At 40.1% G+C, this 13,815-nt stretch overlaps 1 protein-coding gene across 3 annotated transcripts in view; it reads right to left on the reverse strand.

Moving 5' to 3' along the window:
• Positions 1-1,673: 1,673 nt before the first annotated feature.
• Positions 1,674-13,815, reverse strand: part of slc4a2b (solute carrier family 4 member 2b) — a 52,522-nt gene continuing 40,380 nt past the window's right edge. For 2 of the 3 annotated variants that reach the window (XM_037756443.1, XM_037756442.1), the window contains 16 exons: positions 12,924-13,104; positions 12,704-12,839; positions 11,765-11,966; positions 11,571-11,679; positions 11,272-11,456; positions 10,592-10,805; positions 10,285-10,491; positions 9,956-10,104; positions 9,383-9,577; positions 8,744-8,965; positions 7,310-7,399; positions 7,031-7,197; positions 5,294-5,547; positions 5,030-5,199; positions 4,693-4,866; positions 3,752-3,832 (listed from right to left, as the gene is read on the reverse strand). In XM_037756443.1, coding sequence (XP_037612371.1) covers positions 3,752-3,832; positions 4,693-4,866; positions 5,030-5,199; positions 5,294-5,547; positions 7,031-7,197; positions 7,310-7,399; positions 8,744-8,965; positions 9,383-9,577; positions 9,956-10,104; positions 10,285-10,491; positions 10,592-10,805; positions 11,272-11,456; positions 11,571-11,679; positions 11,765-11,966; positions 12,704-12,839; positions 12,924-13,104 — 2,736 coding nt within the window. Of the gene's footprint in view, positions 3,833-4,692; positions 4,867-5,029; positions 5,200-5,293; positions 5,548-7,030; positions 7,198-7,309; positions 7,400-8,743; positions 8,966-9,382; positions 9,578-9,955; positions 10,105-10,284; positions 10,492-10,591; positions 10,806-11,271; positions 11,457-11,570; positions 11,680-11,764; positions 11,967-12,703; positions 12,840-12,923; positions 13,105-13,815 lie in introns of all 3 variants that reach the window. The other variant, XM_037756441.1, reaches the window with a different exon arrangement.

The following is a 13,815-nucleotide window of genomic DNA, read 5'->3' on the forward strand; positions in this document are numbered from 1 at the left end:
TTCCTTTTGGACACTTGGTGGCTTTAAGGTAGAAGTTGTGGTAGATGTAGGTCACATCGAAACCAGGCTGAAGAGAAAGAGAAGGAGGATTAGCTGTGAGGGGGTTTTTCTCTGATGAAATCCCCACATTCTTTGATGATTAGAGCTTCACTTGAGGGTTTTACTCCCAATAAATCACAGGAAGCCACTCACCAATGAGCCACAGTGCAACAAAAGATAAACACTGACTCTGGAAAGCAAACATACTGTACCTCAATGTTTGACTTTGAGATAGTTCTGAGGAAGAGAAAATGGTGCTGGATTCCAGCATGAGAGCTGAGCTTCTCCAGGGCCAGATCCACTCCTTTCTTGAAGGTTTCAGGAAGTCCATCGTAAGCCTCCTGTGCATTAGAGGGAGAAAACAAGGCTCCAACGCTGAGGAGCAGCAGCAGTAACGCAGCCATCTTGCTCCCTGTGTCTGTAACAAGGGGAGTGACGGGATAGTGCAGAGCGACACCCACTCTGTGTTGTTTTCCTGAACAGGAAAGAACATCCAGCCCTCTTTTTCCTCGGAGACAAGTCTGGAAACGCAGAACACTGCTTCTTTTCCTCGACTGTCTGTATTTAATAACTCAAAGCAGACTTCAACATGAGTATTTTAGTATGGTGGCCATGAGAGCTCAATGCACTGCAACTTAAAAAACAAACATGCAAATAGACGAAACTAAAGACATTTCTGTGATATTGGATATTCATCCGTTTTGAGCCACAAATGAAACCATTTGAGAACTTTGATGGGAAATCTGCTAAACACTCACATCTGAAATGTGACTATAGGGGCTCTGAAGAAACGCTTCTTTTCTCGTAGTTTTACATTTGAAGCATTTTTAGATGCAAGAGGAGGTAAAATAATCCGGTATTTCCTAGAAAGAAAATAGAGAAAAGCCTGAAAAAATATAACAAATGTTATGTAACAGAATCACTTTCTGAATCACCACGTTGGGAACCACTGATCTAACCAATGTCAAAAAGTTTGGGGGACAAACTTGTTTTTTTGGTATTTGGTTGTTTTTTGGTATTTGGTTGTTTTTTTTGTATTTGGTTGTGTTTTGGGTATTTGGTTGTTTTTTGGGGTATTTGGTTGTTTTTTTGGTATTTGGATTTTGTTTTGGTATTTGGATCTTTTTTTGGAATTTTGTTGTTTTTTGGGGTATTTGTTTTTTTTGGGTATTTGATTGTTGTTTTTGGTTGTTTTTTGGTATTTGGTTGTTTTTTGGGTATTTCATTGGTTTATTGGTATTTGATTGTGTTTTTGGTATTTTTTTTTTGGGGGTATTTGGTTGTTTTTTGGTATTTGATTGTTGTTTTTGGTTGTTTTTTGGTATTTGGTTGTTTTTTTTGGTATTTGGTTGTTTTTTTTGGTATTTGGTTGTTTTTTTTGGTATTTGGTTGTCTTTTGGTATTTGGTTGTTTTTTTTTGGTAATTGGTTGTTTGAAATACAATGAACCTGGATTTTCTTTTTGGGTATTTGCATCGTGTTTCTGTATTTCGTTGTTTTTTGCAGCATGTTTTTCTAAATGCTGCACAACAGTTGTCATATTAGTAGAGATATTTTCTACATTTGCTTTGTTTTCTCTATCAGCATGCATTTTCTTACATACACAAAAAAAACATGAACGAAAAACAGCCAGGATAAATAGAAAATAACTTTTATTTGTCATCAATATTTCAACCATTATTGTACAAGGGAACATCAGCAATAGCCTCTCGGACTTTGTATTGCTTTTGAAATGGAACAACATATCGTATCAGCATTTAGCGACTTTGACAGATACTTTGGCATACACAGACCAACTTCACTTCATCCACAGGCACAATAAGCAAACATAAAACTGACACTGCCTACTTCTCATTAACATCTCCTTCATTGTCCATAGCCATGATGCAGCCAAATGTGTGTGTACATTTAAAAAAAAAAGAAAAAGGTTCTGTGACGTGACAAATAAATCTTCAAAAACAGCAATAATGCCTCATATTGCAACAGATAAATAATGGAGAGATGCTTGATTTATGAGCGTCTTGAAAGTGCAAACTATTGTAACATGTGTGTCTTCCTTACAAACAACAGATACTTGTAGCTAATCACTTCATGGTCCCACAGGCACTTGAGATTTTGTGCACCTTTGTGACACCAAACAGGCACAAGATCACAACCACAGTCAGGCTGGGACAGGTCAGAGGGGAAAGTATCTGAAACTTGAGAGTAACAGAGGACTGAAAATTTAAGTTATTTGACACAGTCAAAGCTTTAACCAATCCATGTCACACTGATACAACATGACATAAAACAAAATACATATATAGATTTTTAAAAGCCTTCCCTCTCAGTAAAGCATGATATTGAGATTGTCTACACAGCTTGTGTGGAAATTTGGTTGACCAAGTTCACATGATTGCGAATGAAATGTTTAAATTAGTCAATGCCAAAAACGTGATTATGATAAACCAAGGAATGTTGTACTGTGAAAATTTTGTTAATTTAGGCTCCTTCAAGAAATGCTGTTAGGAGATGTGAGATGTCTGAACTGCAGCTTATTGTTCTGATCACAAAACTATTTACACGAGACATTTGGCACCCCTGTGCAAAGAAACCAAATAAGTTACAGTGATTCCCATAAACACACCAAGTGAAACAAACCCTACAATAATACATTAGTGCCCTAAACATGTGCGTGGAGACATTTAGAGTATATTCATTATGCCACTGTGTTAATTTTCTGTGTTGTGATTGGAAACATGATTTCATTAGTGTAAAGAGAAAAGGAGATTTACTTGTACTGTACGTCATCATCACAGTCCTGCAAGATCTCCCTCTGCTGGTGATCTTAACTCACTGCAGGTACATAATTTGACATAAAATCCCAACTGTCATCTAAACTGCTGCGTTTGACTACAACAAAAAAAAAGTATTGTTAAAGAAAGACAGGCTAAAAATCAATCACATAATCGTTTAAGGAGCAAACTAAAGCGACATTGATATTTAAGAGGACGCTAAAAAGATAAAATGATTTCATAAAATACAGTCATTGTTCAGATTTGGTGTCTTTAAAAAAGTGCTACGAGCTTCGCGAGGCGGGTAAAGTGATCTGCTGTCTAAAATAAGACAGAATGAGGAAAAAAAACACCTCTCAGTATATCGTTTAAATTCCTTCATAAGGCGCTTGGTGAGCTTAAAACATGAAAAAAGCGACACACTTGAATAGCGGTAGCGTGTTAATATAAAAGAATATATATCCCATAATTCCTCCACATATTCAATGTGAATCAGAGCAACCTTTCAGGGCTAAAAAATTAATCAGTCTTGCAAATCTATCTACTGTAATCGCATTTCATTTTCAGCTCGAGATCACATCATTTGATTTGGAATCTCTTGTCCCCTGAAATATATATATATTTTTTAAAAAGTATATAATGAGTGAACACACGCTGTCGACTGTTTGATCTCAGTTGGATGCTGAGTTGCCCCCAACAATCTGAGAAAAAGCTACTTAAATAGTTAAAGCTGGACTAAATTAACAACCAACCGGATCGCCGGCATAGCGTGCGTTCATGTCTCAGTGTTAATAAAGAGGATGCACAGTGACGCGGCAACAAATCGTGAGTGTTTCAAGTTTGAATGACCCCGGATCTCATTGGTTGGTAGAGTGAGTCAACAGATTTTTTGGTGTTCACTAAAAGGAGTTAAGTGGTGATACGAGGGCTTGTTGCGGGTTACACAGGCATGTGCATCTCTGAGTACTCATCGTGACAGTCACGCTCGTCGAACTTCGGCTCTGCGTCGTCCGCATCCAGCTGGAGGAGGAGGGAGAAGACACATCGGGATTCGTTATTTTGATCTTGCATTATTGCTTCAGCACATTTTTTTATTTCACGTTATATATAAAACAGTTTGTTAAAAGTTACTCTTGCTGTGAGTTATCATGAATATATATTATGTTCCTTGGTGTAATTTGTGTAGTCAATTTTCTGTATCTTTCTAATGTTTAGTCTGCTAAAGAAATTTACTACATTTCCCAGAATGCCTTGGAAGTAAACTCTTTTTCTTAAGTGTTATTAGTGAATATTGCCCTTTTGTATCTAGATTGTCAAAACCAGTAAACAACAATCAGAAGTCACAGCTTGAGATACATTTAAAAAAAAAAAAAATACAATAAATATAACTAAACTTCAGCAAAACATGCACAATTTACAATAATAAAATGAAATAGATATAAAAAATTAAATAAATGGCAGCGCTATTTCCATGTGCTTCTTGACCTCTTTACTAGTTCCTGCTTCCAACGGCTCTTTGTCCTGACATAATTAAAAAAAAAAAACTGACTAATATATGGAGTTTGTCTAACATATAATCAAATAAGATAACATAATCAAACACTAACATCTTTTTGGGATGGAGGGTTATAATCAAAGTATGCATCAATGTCTTTATTACTTAACTGTATGCTATAATCACCAGAATATTCCTCTAAATCTTTCCAAAATGTCGGCCTAAATTTAGAAATATGACGCTGAAACTGTTATCAGTGTCAATCATACTGCAGGGATGGATTTTGTGCAGGAGTTTTAACTTTAACTACTTTAACTTTTCTACTATGACTGCAGTGGTGCAGGTGTATAAAGCAACATATTGCGCTTTCCGGTGGTCAACTTACACATGCAATCTCTTTGACGGTGAAGATTTTGCGCAGCACAACCAATTTGACGGGGATGGTGAGGATGAGGACGAAGGGGAAAGCCAGCGACGCCTGGGTCGACATCACAGCCCACAGAGCCGCCAGACACACCACCTGGATGCAGGTGAACAGATGCATACGCAGCGTGCGGACCTGAAGGGAACAGAGACTGTTTATAAAACTTCTTAGACAGCACAAGTGTGTCTGTGAGATCAGATTAAAATCTGTCAAGATAAATGTTGCTACAAGGATTTAGCTCAATCACAAAAGCATCACTTTTTACATTTCAAATCTTGTAAGATAATACTTCTCTTACCTTGCGTACGTAGGTGTGGTCAGGGTGATACTTCGGTGGCATGAGCAGCAGCATCATCCGCTCTGTTAGCTGAATACCATTAAGCGACATCACACCCATGTAGAGGAAGATACCAAACAGCACCGCCAGGGGGATCTTACGTAACAGTGGACCGATCACAACGGACATACCTGAGGAGGAGGAAGGACGTTAAAAGTTAGTAAACAGGACATAGGAGGTGATGAGCAAAAGAGCAGTAATGAGATTTAAATGTCCGACACCCACCAACCATGATGGCCACCAGGAGCCCCGTGACCCTCTGCTCCTTCACCTCCTGGATGCGAGGCTTGTCTCCGGGGGCGACGGCCTTGCTCATGACTGTGAGGGCGTTGACGTGGGTCACCGAGCGAACGGTCGCGGCGGCCATCCACGGCAGGCCGAACAGAGCCGAGCAGCCGCCCAGCACCACGATCAGCAGCAGGTCCAGATGGAAACCAGAACCCTTCATCAGCATCCGCTCCTTCTTACTCACTATCAGGCTGCAGGAAGTCGGGGAGGGAGGTGGGGGAGATACAGATGTAAACATCAGATATTATTATTCAGTGTATACTGACTGAACATGCACGCTCTTTTAGATGAATGCAATAAAATGTAATTCAGAAATACTAAATACTGTAGTACATTGAAGTGCTTCAATATCATACAGAGGATGACATGGTTAATTCAGAAACTGTGTGACTTTGATCTAGTGTAGCCTGTTATAGAAATGTATACTTAAATAAATACCTTATGTCAGTATTTAAAGTCTTCATAAATTAATCATAAAATATAGTAAATAAATGTTATAAATCCTGGATTCCTGCCAAATATTGCATCTTTTTTATGTTGTAAAATCATCGTTTTAAAGTGTTAGGATATAATATAATAAATAAACAATGTAATTATATTGTTTTGGCTTTTATGATATTAATGGTTGTTACATATTGTCAATTAGCAAACATTGCGTCACAAGTAACGTTAATAAATGTATTATTTGTATAATGAAATACAGCTGTTTTTTGTCTTTAACTGTTTAGCCATTCAGAGGCAGATATTAGAAGATGTAAATAAATAAAAACTACTCACACCTTTAGCATTGCTTTTATCTAGAATCTGTTATTACTATTCTATTATTATAATTATTAAAATGATGGTGAAAGTGGTTATGGTAATGATTATTCATTATTTGACTTCCTTGCACTTTTTAAATGTATTTTAATATTTTAACTGATGTTTTCTTTTTTAATTTATACAGCACTTTGAGCTGCCTTTTTATGTATGAAAGGTGCTGTAAAAATATATTTTTCAAAATTAGTATATTAAAAGGTACAGTGTGTAGGATTTGGCAGCATCTAGTGGTGTGGTTGCAGACTGCGACCAACTGAGAACCCCCCCGCTCACTCCTCCCTTTTCAAGACTGCGGTAACGTGAGCCGCCGAGTACAACACAGCGGCAACGCCGTTCGCCTCACTCAGAGGTCATCCTTACCATAATAACACTACTTTAGGAGCAACGGAGGTCAGACGGCGGCTGGCGGTAACACGGTTTTGCACTCCGCGGCTCACGTTACCGCAGTTTCACAAGGGTGTCGGAGAACTACGGTGGCCTTCAGGTAACGTAAAAACGCTAAAGTCTCTCTCTACTGTAGAAACATGGTAGACTCTGTGAAGAGGACCCGCTCCCTATGTAGATATGAAGGGCTCATTCTATTCTAACAAAAACACAATTCTTATTTCAGGTGATTATACACTAATGAAGACATAGTTATGAATATTATATTCCATTTCTGCCAATAAATTCCCCAAAATGTTATCCTTTATCTGGACATTACTAGATTACACCATAAATCCAACTTTAAAATCCTGTTTTAGGAGTTTCAGGTTGTACAGTAGAGATTAGTCAAACTCAAAACAAACTGACTCTTAAAATGTCAAAACGTTGAGCAATTGTGAGGATATTCCTGTGATGTGACTTGTAACTCACGTGGTGATCTGAGTCTCCATGAAGATGAGGATGAAGACCAGCAGAGCGGGCAGACAGCAGGCGAACATCATCCAGATGGGGAATTCCCCATTGGTGCCCAGAGGATTGATGACCCAGTTACGTTTATCGGGGCTCGTCACAGAGAAACCATCAGGAACGCTCAGTTTCTGGACGACAACAGGAATGTGAGTGTGACAACAAAGATGATGATTGTCTGAATCTTTAGCAGCTGAAGGTCAAATGTTTACAAAAGATTTAGTGGCACTATTTGAGTGTTACCTGCGTGAATGTGTCGTTTAAACTGTAATCCACCAGGACCATGATGAGGATGGCAATTGGGACACCAAAATCTCCAATAACCCTGCGCAACTGAACACAGAAGATAGTTTGAGCACAAGTGGCAAAGATTTGTAGATACTGTGATTTTCTTACTGTATGATAACTTTTAAGATTGAAAGTTTATTCTTGAACTTGAAAACAGAAGTTCATAAAACAAGTTCCACTAAGTGGCTGATGATGGTATCACAGGAGAGGAAGAAAACCATGTGATATGATTGAAAAGCTCCAGAACAGCAACTAAAAGGTTATCTTAGCACAAAGACTGGAAACAGAAGGAAACAACTAGCACATCTCAAGCTCACTAATTAACACTTTATATTTAGTTTTTGTTTCCCAAAATGTCAAACTATTCCTTTAAAGTGGTCGAACAAACAAAATGAAAATGTAACATGTCAACTGGACAAACTCCATCTGCAAAGGAAGACAATGTGATACGATCAAAAGCTCCAGAAGAGCTACTAAATGGACCTTGTCGTACGTTTTTTTTTGACAACTAGGGCTCAAATAAGTTTTAATTTGTTGTAATTAGTTGTAATTTGTTTTATGTCTCTCAGCTATATTGTCTCAGAAGTATGTAGCTACATATAGACACAAAATACATGGATGGAAAACTGTAATCTTTAATCTTCACACTACTTTACATAAGTGAAGCAATTGCAGCATGGCGCCATCTCCTGGCATATCACGTCCGTTCAATGTCCTTTTTCGGTAGTAATATTTTATAGCTAAAAAAAACTAAAACTGAAATAAATTTCATTGTGTAAATGTACATTTTTTTTTTTTTTTTTTAATTAGTTATTATTAGTTTTTCTTAAACGGTATTATATGTAACATTTTGCATATTTTAATCACTTTATATTGCCAATGTGTGAACGGATTGTAACGTAACTTAAAAACTTAGACCTTCCTCGACTTTTTCGGTTGCCTCTAACAGCCTGTGTGTGGACTGATTTATATGTAAAGGACTTGGGACTGTTTTGTCGGGACAATCCAAAGAAGCCATTGGTTGCTTTAGCTAATAAAGTAATTTACAAACTATAAGCTAGTTAGTATCCTGGAGCAAATAAAATATAGAAACATTTCAGAACATTATGTAAGGGATAATGCCCGACAAGGGGTCCATTATCAGGAATTAATGAACAATGTGGTGGGATGTCAGGATGCTGACTGTAGGTGTCATTAATAACAAGGATTTTCTGAAAGTTACTGACTTCACTGATTCTGATAACATACATGGGTCCGTGATAAGTGATGTTGGGAGGTTCAAGGAAGGTTAAATAAATAAATAAATAAATAAATATGTGGGTTAATATACTGTATATGAAAGGGTTAATGTTGCAGGATTGATGTTTTATAGTGAATTTAGCTCCTCACCCTTCCAGGGAAGAACGCACTGTTCTTGAACTTGCGCAGGTAGAAGGCGATGAAGAACGTTCCGGCCATGAGAACCAGAGAGAGCAGCGCCGTGTTGGGCTGGTTTAGGACCGGCAACGGCCGGGTGCTGTTGCTCACACCGTGTGTGATGTTTTCTGTCGATGGGTTCCCTTCTGTGCCGTTGTTGAGGGAGCAACTTCTCAGCGGATGCTCCTTGAAAATCTGCCCGACAACACAGAAGGTTAAAATGAATGCACCATAATTTCACAACACAAATATGCATGCACACATGTACACCAGCTCTTTAGAGGGATTATCATTTATCACTCTTTTAGGTACCACAACCACACTTTCTGGAAAATGAGATTATCTCAAACGCCTTAACAATAGCAAATAGCAAACCTTCCAAAATCATAAGCCTGGATAATAGTTAAACTCTTAATCCATTTAACTTTCAAGGCCAATCAATCACAAAAGATTTCAGGTGCACTTGTTAGAAAAACACACTCATTTCGACCCCGAGATTTGACATTTGTCCAAAGATTAGTCTGTTCAGTTTAGTGTCGGGGACGTGAACACGCAGCATGCCAACAAAAACTTTTTGTAATCAGCCGTTGTTATTTCAAGTCTCAGGTGTACCCTGCCGAGCTTGATGAAGGTCTCGCAGATGAAGATGAGGGAGATGAGGAAGGAGAAGATCTCCTGGGTGAAGCGGGAGACGAAGCGGACCAGGAAGCTTCCCTCGAAGGCCACCGTGATGACCACAATGATGATGAGCCAAAACCCGATCCAGACGCGGCCCGTCAGGTACTCCATCTCGTTTGCTTTGCAGAACTGTGAGGACACAGAGCCAAGAAACTCAATTCATCCACTGGAAAATGTTCACAGCAGCCATGAAAACCTTTTTCCTCAAACAGTTTTTTACTATGAATGATGGGGACCTACATGAACGCACAATGCTCTACTGAAGTTGAAATAGTTTGATTATTTCTTATGAGAGATTTCTGTATATTTAGTTTTGTGTGTGCTGTGTAGATATGAGAGTGGTAAAGATCTTCTCATCTAACTCTCGACAAGAACGTGGATACGCTTATTTCCCAAAATGTTCTTTAAAAGAGCATCCATCCAATCTGGAACCTTGAGAGAAATGATAAACTAGACTTTTTAATTGTAGGCTGTTCATCATCAGTTGTTGTTGTTAAATCAACCTACACTGTAAAAGGCTTCTTCAAAGACGAGCAGGGGTCCGGAGAAGCCCACAATGAGCAGCGGCTGCGCTCCGAGCAAGCAGAAGATCACACCCTGCACTGATGTCGACACAATCAGCTCAGAAACACCAATCAGACCGTCCGTCTTCTCACCTAGCAACACAAAAACACAACTAATTAACACCGTAATGAACACCAATGAAGTTTAAAGGTTCGTCAATTGATAATTAAATGAACCATTTAGGCAAAAACATGAATGAGGTTTCGACATATGAGACGATAAACTGTGAATCCACAGTAACTCGACTCCTGCTTCCCCCATGTGTGACTCACCCAGTAGGCCTCCGAATGTTATGGCTGGAGAGAGGGCAGCAAAGTAGATAAAAATAACGGCAGCCATGCACTGACTGTTCAGGCTGTCCTTGAAGTCACTGAGGTACTTTGGGTAACGGCGCTGCACGTCTCGTACGAGCCCACCGAAGGGGCGTCCGGTGCGCTCTAAAGGATCGTCTGACTTTTTCAAGGGTGTGAGGAGGGCCTCTGTGTGACGGGAAAGAGCAGGTTATTAATTGCAATAACACAAAGTCATACAACAGCAACATTTCCTTTGATAAAGCCCACAGATGATATGATAGATTACCTTTTTCCTCAAAGCTTTTAGGCTCCTTGGCCAGTTTGACCCCCTGCTCCTCCCTCTTGCGCAGCATCTCCCTCTGAAAGCGAGCGACGGAGCGCAGCAGCTCATCGCCTCCCATCTCTGAAGGCGGCAGTACGATGCTGCAGTCCAGGAAGCTGTTGATAGCGTTCAGCAGGTCCTGCCTGTCGTCTGCCAGGTAAGCAGCCTCGTGGAATTGCTGGATGGTGATTCAGATAGAAACAGATGTAACCAATAATATACTACTCTTTTCTAAGCTATAGTTCTTTATCTCTTGTTTGCAAATCAATTTTATTTTACTTTCCTTTCTATTCTGGTCACAGACTGGCTGATAGAATGACATTTGATAGCTCTAGGAGTCAACACGAAACGTAAACTTAAAACCTACATATTCAGCCAGGCTTTTGATTAAGAATGGTTTATAGACAATATTTACATTATTTTATTCACTCATTTTATTGTATTTAGGTTGTAAAATTGTATTCTATTTTAATGTTATTTTATTCATCACTTATTTTATTGTATTTAAGACGTGATGTTTAATCTATTATATTGTTATCTTATTAATCACTTATTTTATTGTATTTAAACTGTACATTTTTATTGTATTTTATTTTTATTTTATTTTATTAGAAGTATCCCTCTATATTCTGCAGCTCGCTCACCTTGTCAGACATGAGTGTGGAGATGGAGCGTCCTATCTGGTGATAGTCCATGCTTGTGGTGGGGGGTCCCAGCAGAACAAAGAGAAACCGGACCGGCACGGGGACCTCAAGGACGGACTCCAGCTCCACGGCCTCCTGCAGCCGCACAAACGCCATGGTGGGCTGCTCCAGGAAGTCCACACTGCCTGGAAGACGGGCGGGACATAACAGTCAAAATACGGACAGCACTGCTCTGAGTACAAGTGATTTTAACCTGATAAGATATTTAAAGTAAAGTGTTTGTGGTTTTCAAGACTCACCCACAAGGACAACAGTGGCCTCAGCATTTTCAGGAATTTTCTCCAGCAGCTTCAGCTCATGTTTGGATTTGGACCGATGCATACCGTGAGCCAAGGTCGGCTCCTTCTGCTGCAATAGAAAGAACACAAAAATCAGGATAATGAAGAATACTTGTGACTGAGACTTTTTGAAAACACTTCAGCACTGAACTTACGTGTGCCTCGTTCTTCTCCATGTCAACGCGTGTTTCTTTGTCTCCTGTGGCGTGGACGGTGCCCATGAGCGGGTCGGTCACCGACGGTTCTGGCTGATGGGTGTGATTGGCACTGTGGTGATGTGTTATCAGGCTGCCCAGGCTGGCCGCGGACATGTTCCTGGGGAAAGGGCTACTGTGCTCCTTCTCATCGCTCGGGTGACTAAGGGAGGCAGGGTGAGGAAGAGAGAGGTTGAGCAGGAGGAAGATGGGCAATGACCAGGCATGAAGCCACCTAGTAGCAGGAAGCGTGCAGCGGTGAAAGAAAAGCCAGTTTAATCGCTGTTTATCCTCATAATCAACAGCACAAACTAGTATTAGCTTTGAAAGTCAAACGGTGGAAACGGTCCGATACCTTCTCACGAAAGCTGGTTGTTTTGGTCAGCACCAGAGTAAGATAACTGCTTTCACAACCGCCCAAACCAACCATACCAGGGGTTGAACTGCACCACAGTTTGATTAAAACAGACCAAATGTTGGATTGTGAAAGCATCCTGTGTGATCCTTTTTTCATCTGAAGTTTGTCATCATTGTTTTGAGAAGCACCTGACTCAGCTGCACATTGCTGGAGGATGCACAGAGAACCCCTGCTCACTACTGTAATATGACATTCAGCCTCAGTGAGTATTTGATGAGAGTTGTTAATCGATACCAGTGATACCAAGATATCTGCCATTTCAAAATAACTTTCCAGCCTGTACGAAGACATTACAATGAGCAAACACTAAAAAGCACAAATGACAAGGTAGTAGTAAGGCCTCATAAACTTAAAGGGGGCTCTGCCAGATTCTTGGAAGAAAGACAGAAATCTATCAGTGTAGCTGAAATAATTTAATAACTTAATTATCTTTTTAAATGGAAACCATTGCTTGTTTGTTGCGGTCTGGTGCTGCAGGTCACCTGTGTTTCAGCAGCAGGGCCCTCAGGACGTTGGCTCGGTCCTCAGCTTTGATCTGGTCAGAAATGATCATTTGCTCCACCACCTGGTGGGCGATGCCAGGCAGGGTTTTCTGGTCCAGGTCCAGCAGCACGGCACCTGTGGACGCACACACACTGAGCTCAGCACTCCGTGAACTGCATTGCTGACTTTTAGGCTTAAAAAATTAACTCCATCTCTTACCGTGTGAGATGGTCTTTCGGAGGTCCAGCAAACTGCGGAAAGACAATGAGGCCACGTGAGGTTTCCCCCAGCGGTCGATCTCCTCCTCCACGTCCTCCTCAAACTTGATCCATCGAGCCGTCTCCTTCCACTGCATCCCCTGGTTCTTGTCCATAGTCAGCTCATTTAGCTCCACAAACACCTGGAGACAACATCACACACACAGAGGTGTGGGTGAGATAGAAAAAAACAATGCTGTCCACAAAACGACATGCACATTCAGCATGTGCCAAATATTCAACTTAAAGGGGCTGTATGTAAGTTTTTACACGTTTAAATGTTTTTTTAAATCGTTTATTGCCAGTGTGTGAACAGGTTGTAACCTAACCTAAAAAATTAGACCTTCTGTGACTTTCTGGGTTTCCTCTATCAGACTGTAGATTGCTTTTAATGTGAATAATGCGGGACGTTTTTTCCAGGAAAATTCAACGGATGTGACATCATGCGCGCTCTGCCTTTATTTTCAGCTCCGCTACAGGGCTAATAGTGTGCAACGATAGCTAATATTCGGTTAGAAATGGAGTCCGCTAACGTCAACAAACAACCAGCCCCCACCACAACTCAGACTCCAACACAAACTCCAATGAAGCACAAAAAAACAAAGTTATACATAGTGATGCTCGTCTTGCAAAACAGGAATGTGATCGAAATCCGAGGGAAAACTAGGATCAACATCGGCCGGGCCTCCTATTCATGGAGGGAGCTTTGTTTGGTAAATTAACATTACTGTGAAGCATATGAAATACAGTTTATAGTGATATTGTGGTTTTAGCTGGCTAATGTTGCTAACGTTAATCAACATAATGAGCGTCAATCACATTCAGTCTTGTGTGTGCCACCTCACTGTTTTGAC

Source organism: Sebastes umbrosus, chromosome 21 (genome assembly GCF_015220745.1).
Source record: "Sebastes umbrosus isolate fSebUmb1 chromosome 21, fSebUmb1.pri, whole genome shotgun sequence".
Lineage (NCBI taxonomy): Eukaryota > Metazoa > Chordata > Actinopteri > Perciformes > Sebastidae > Sebastes > Sebastes umbrosus.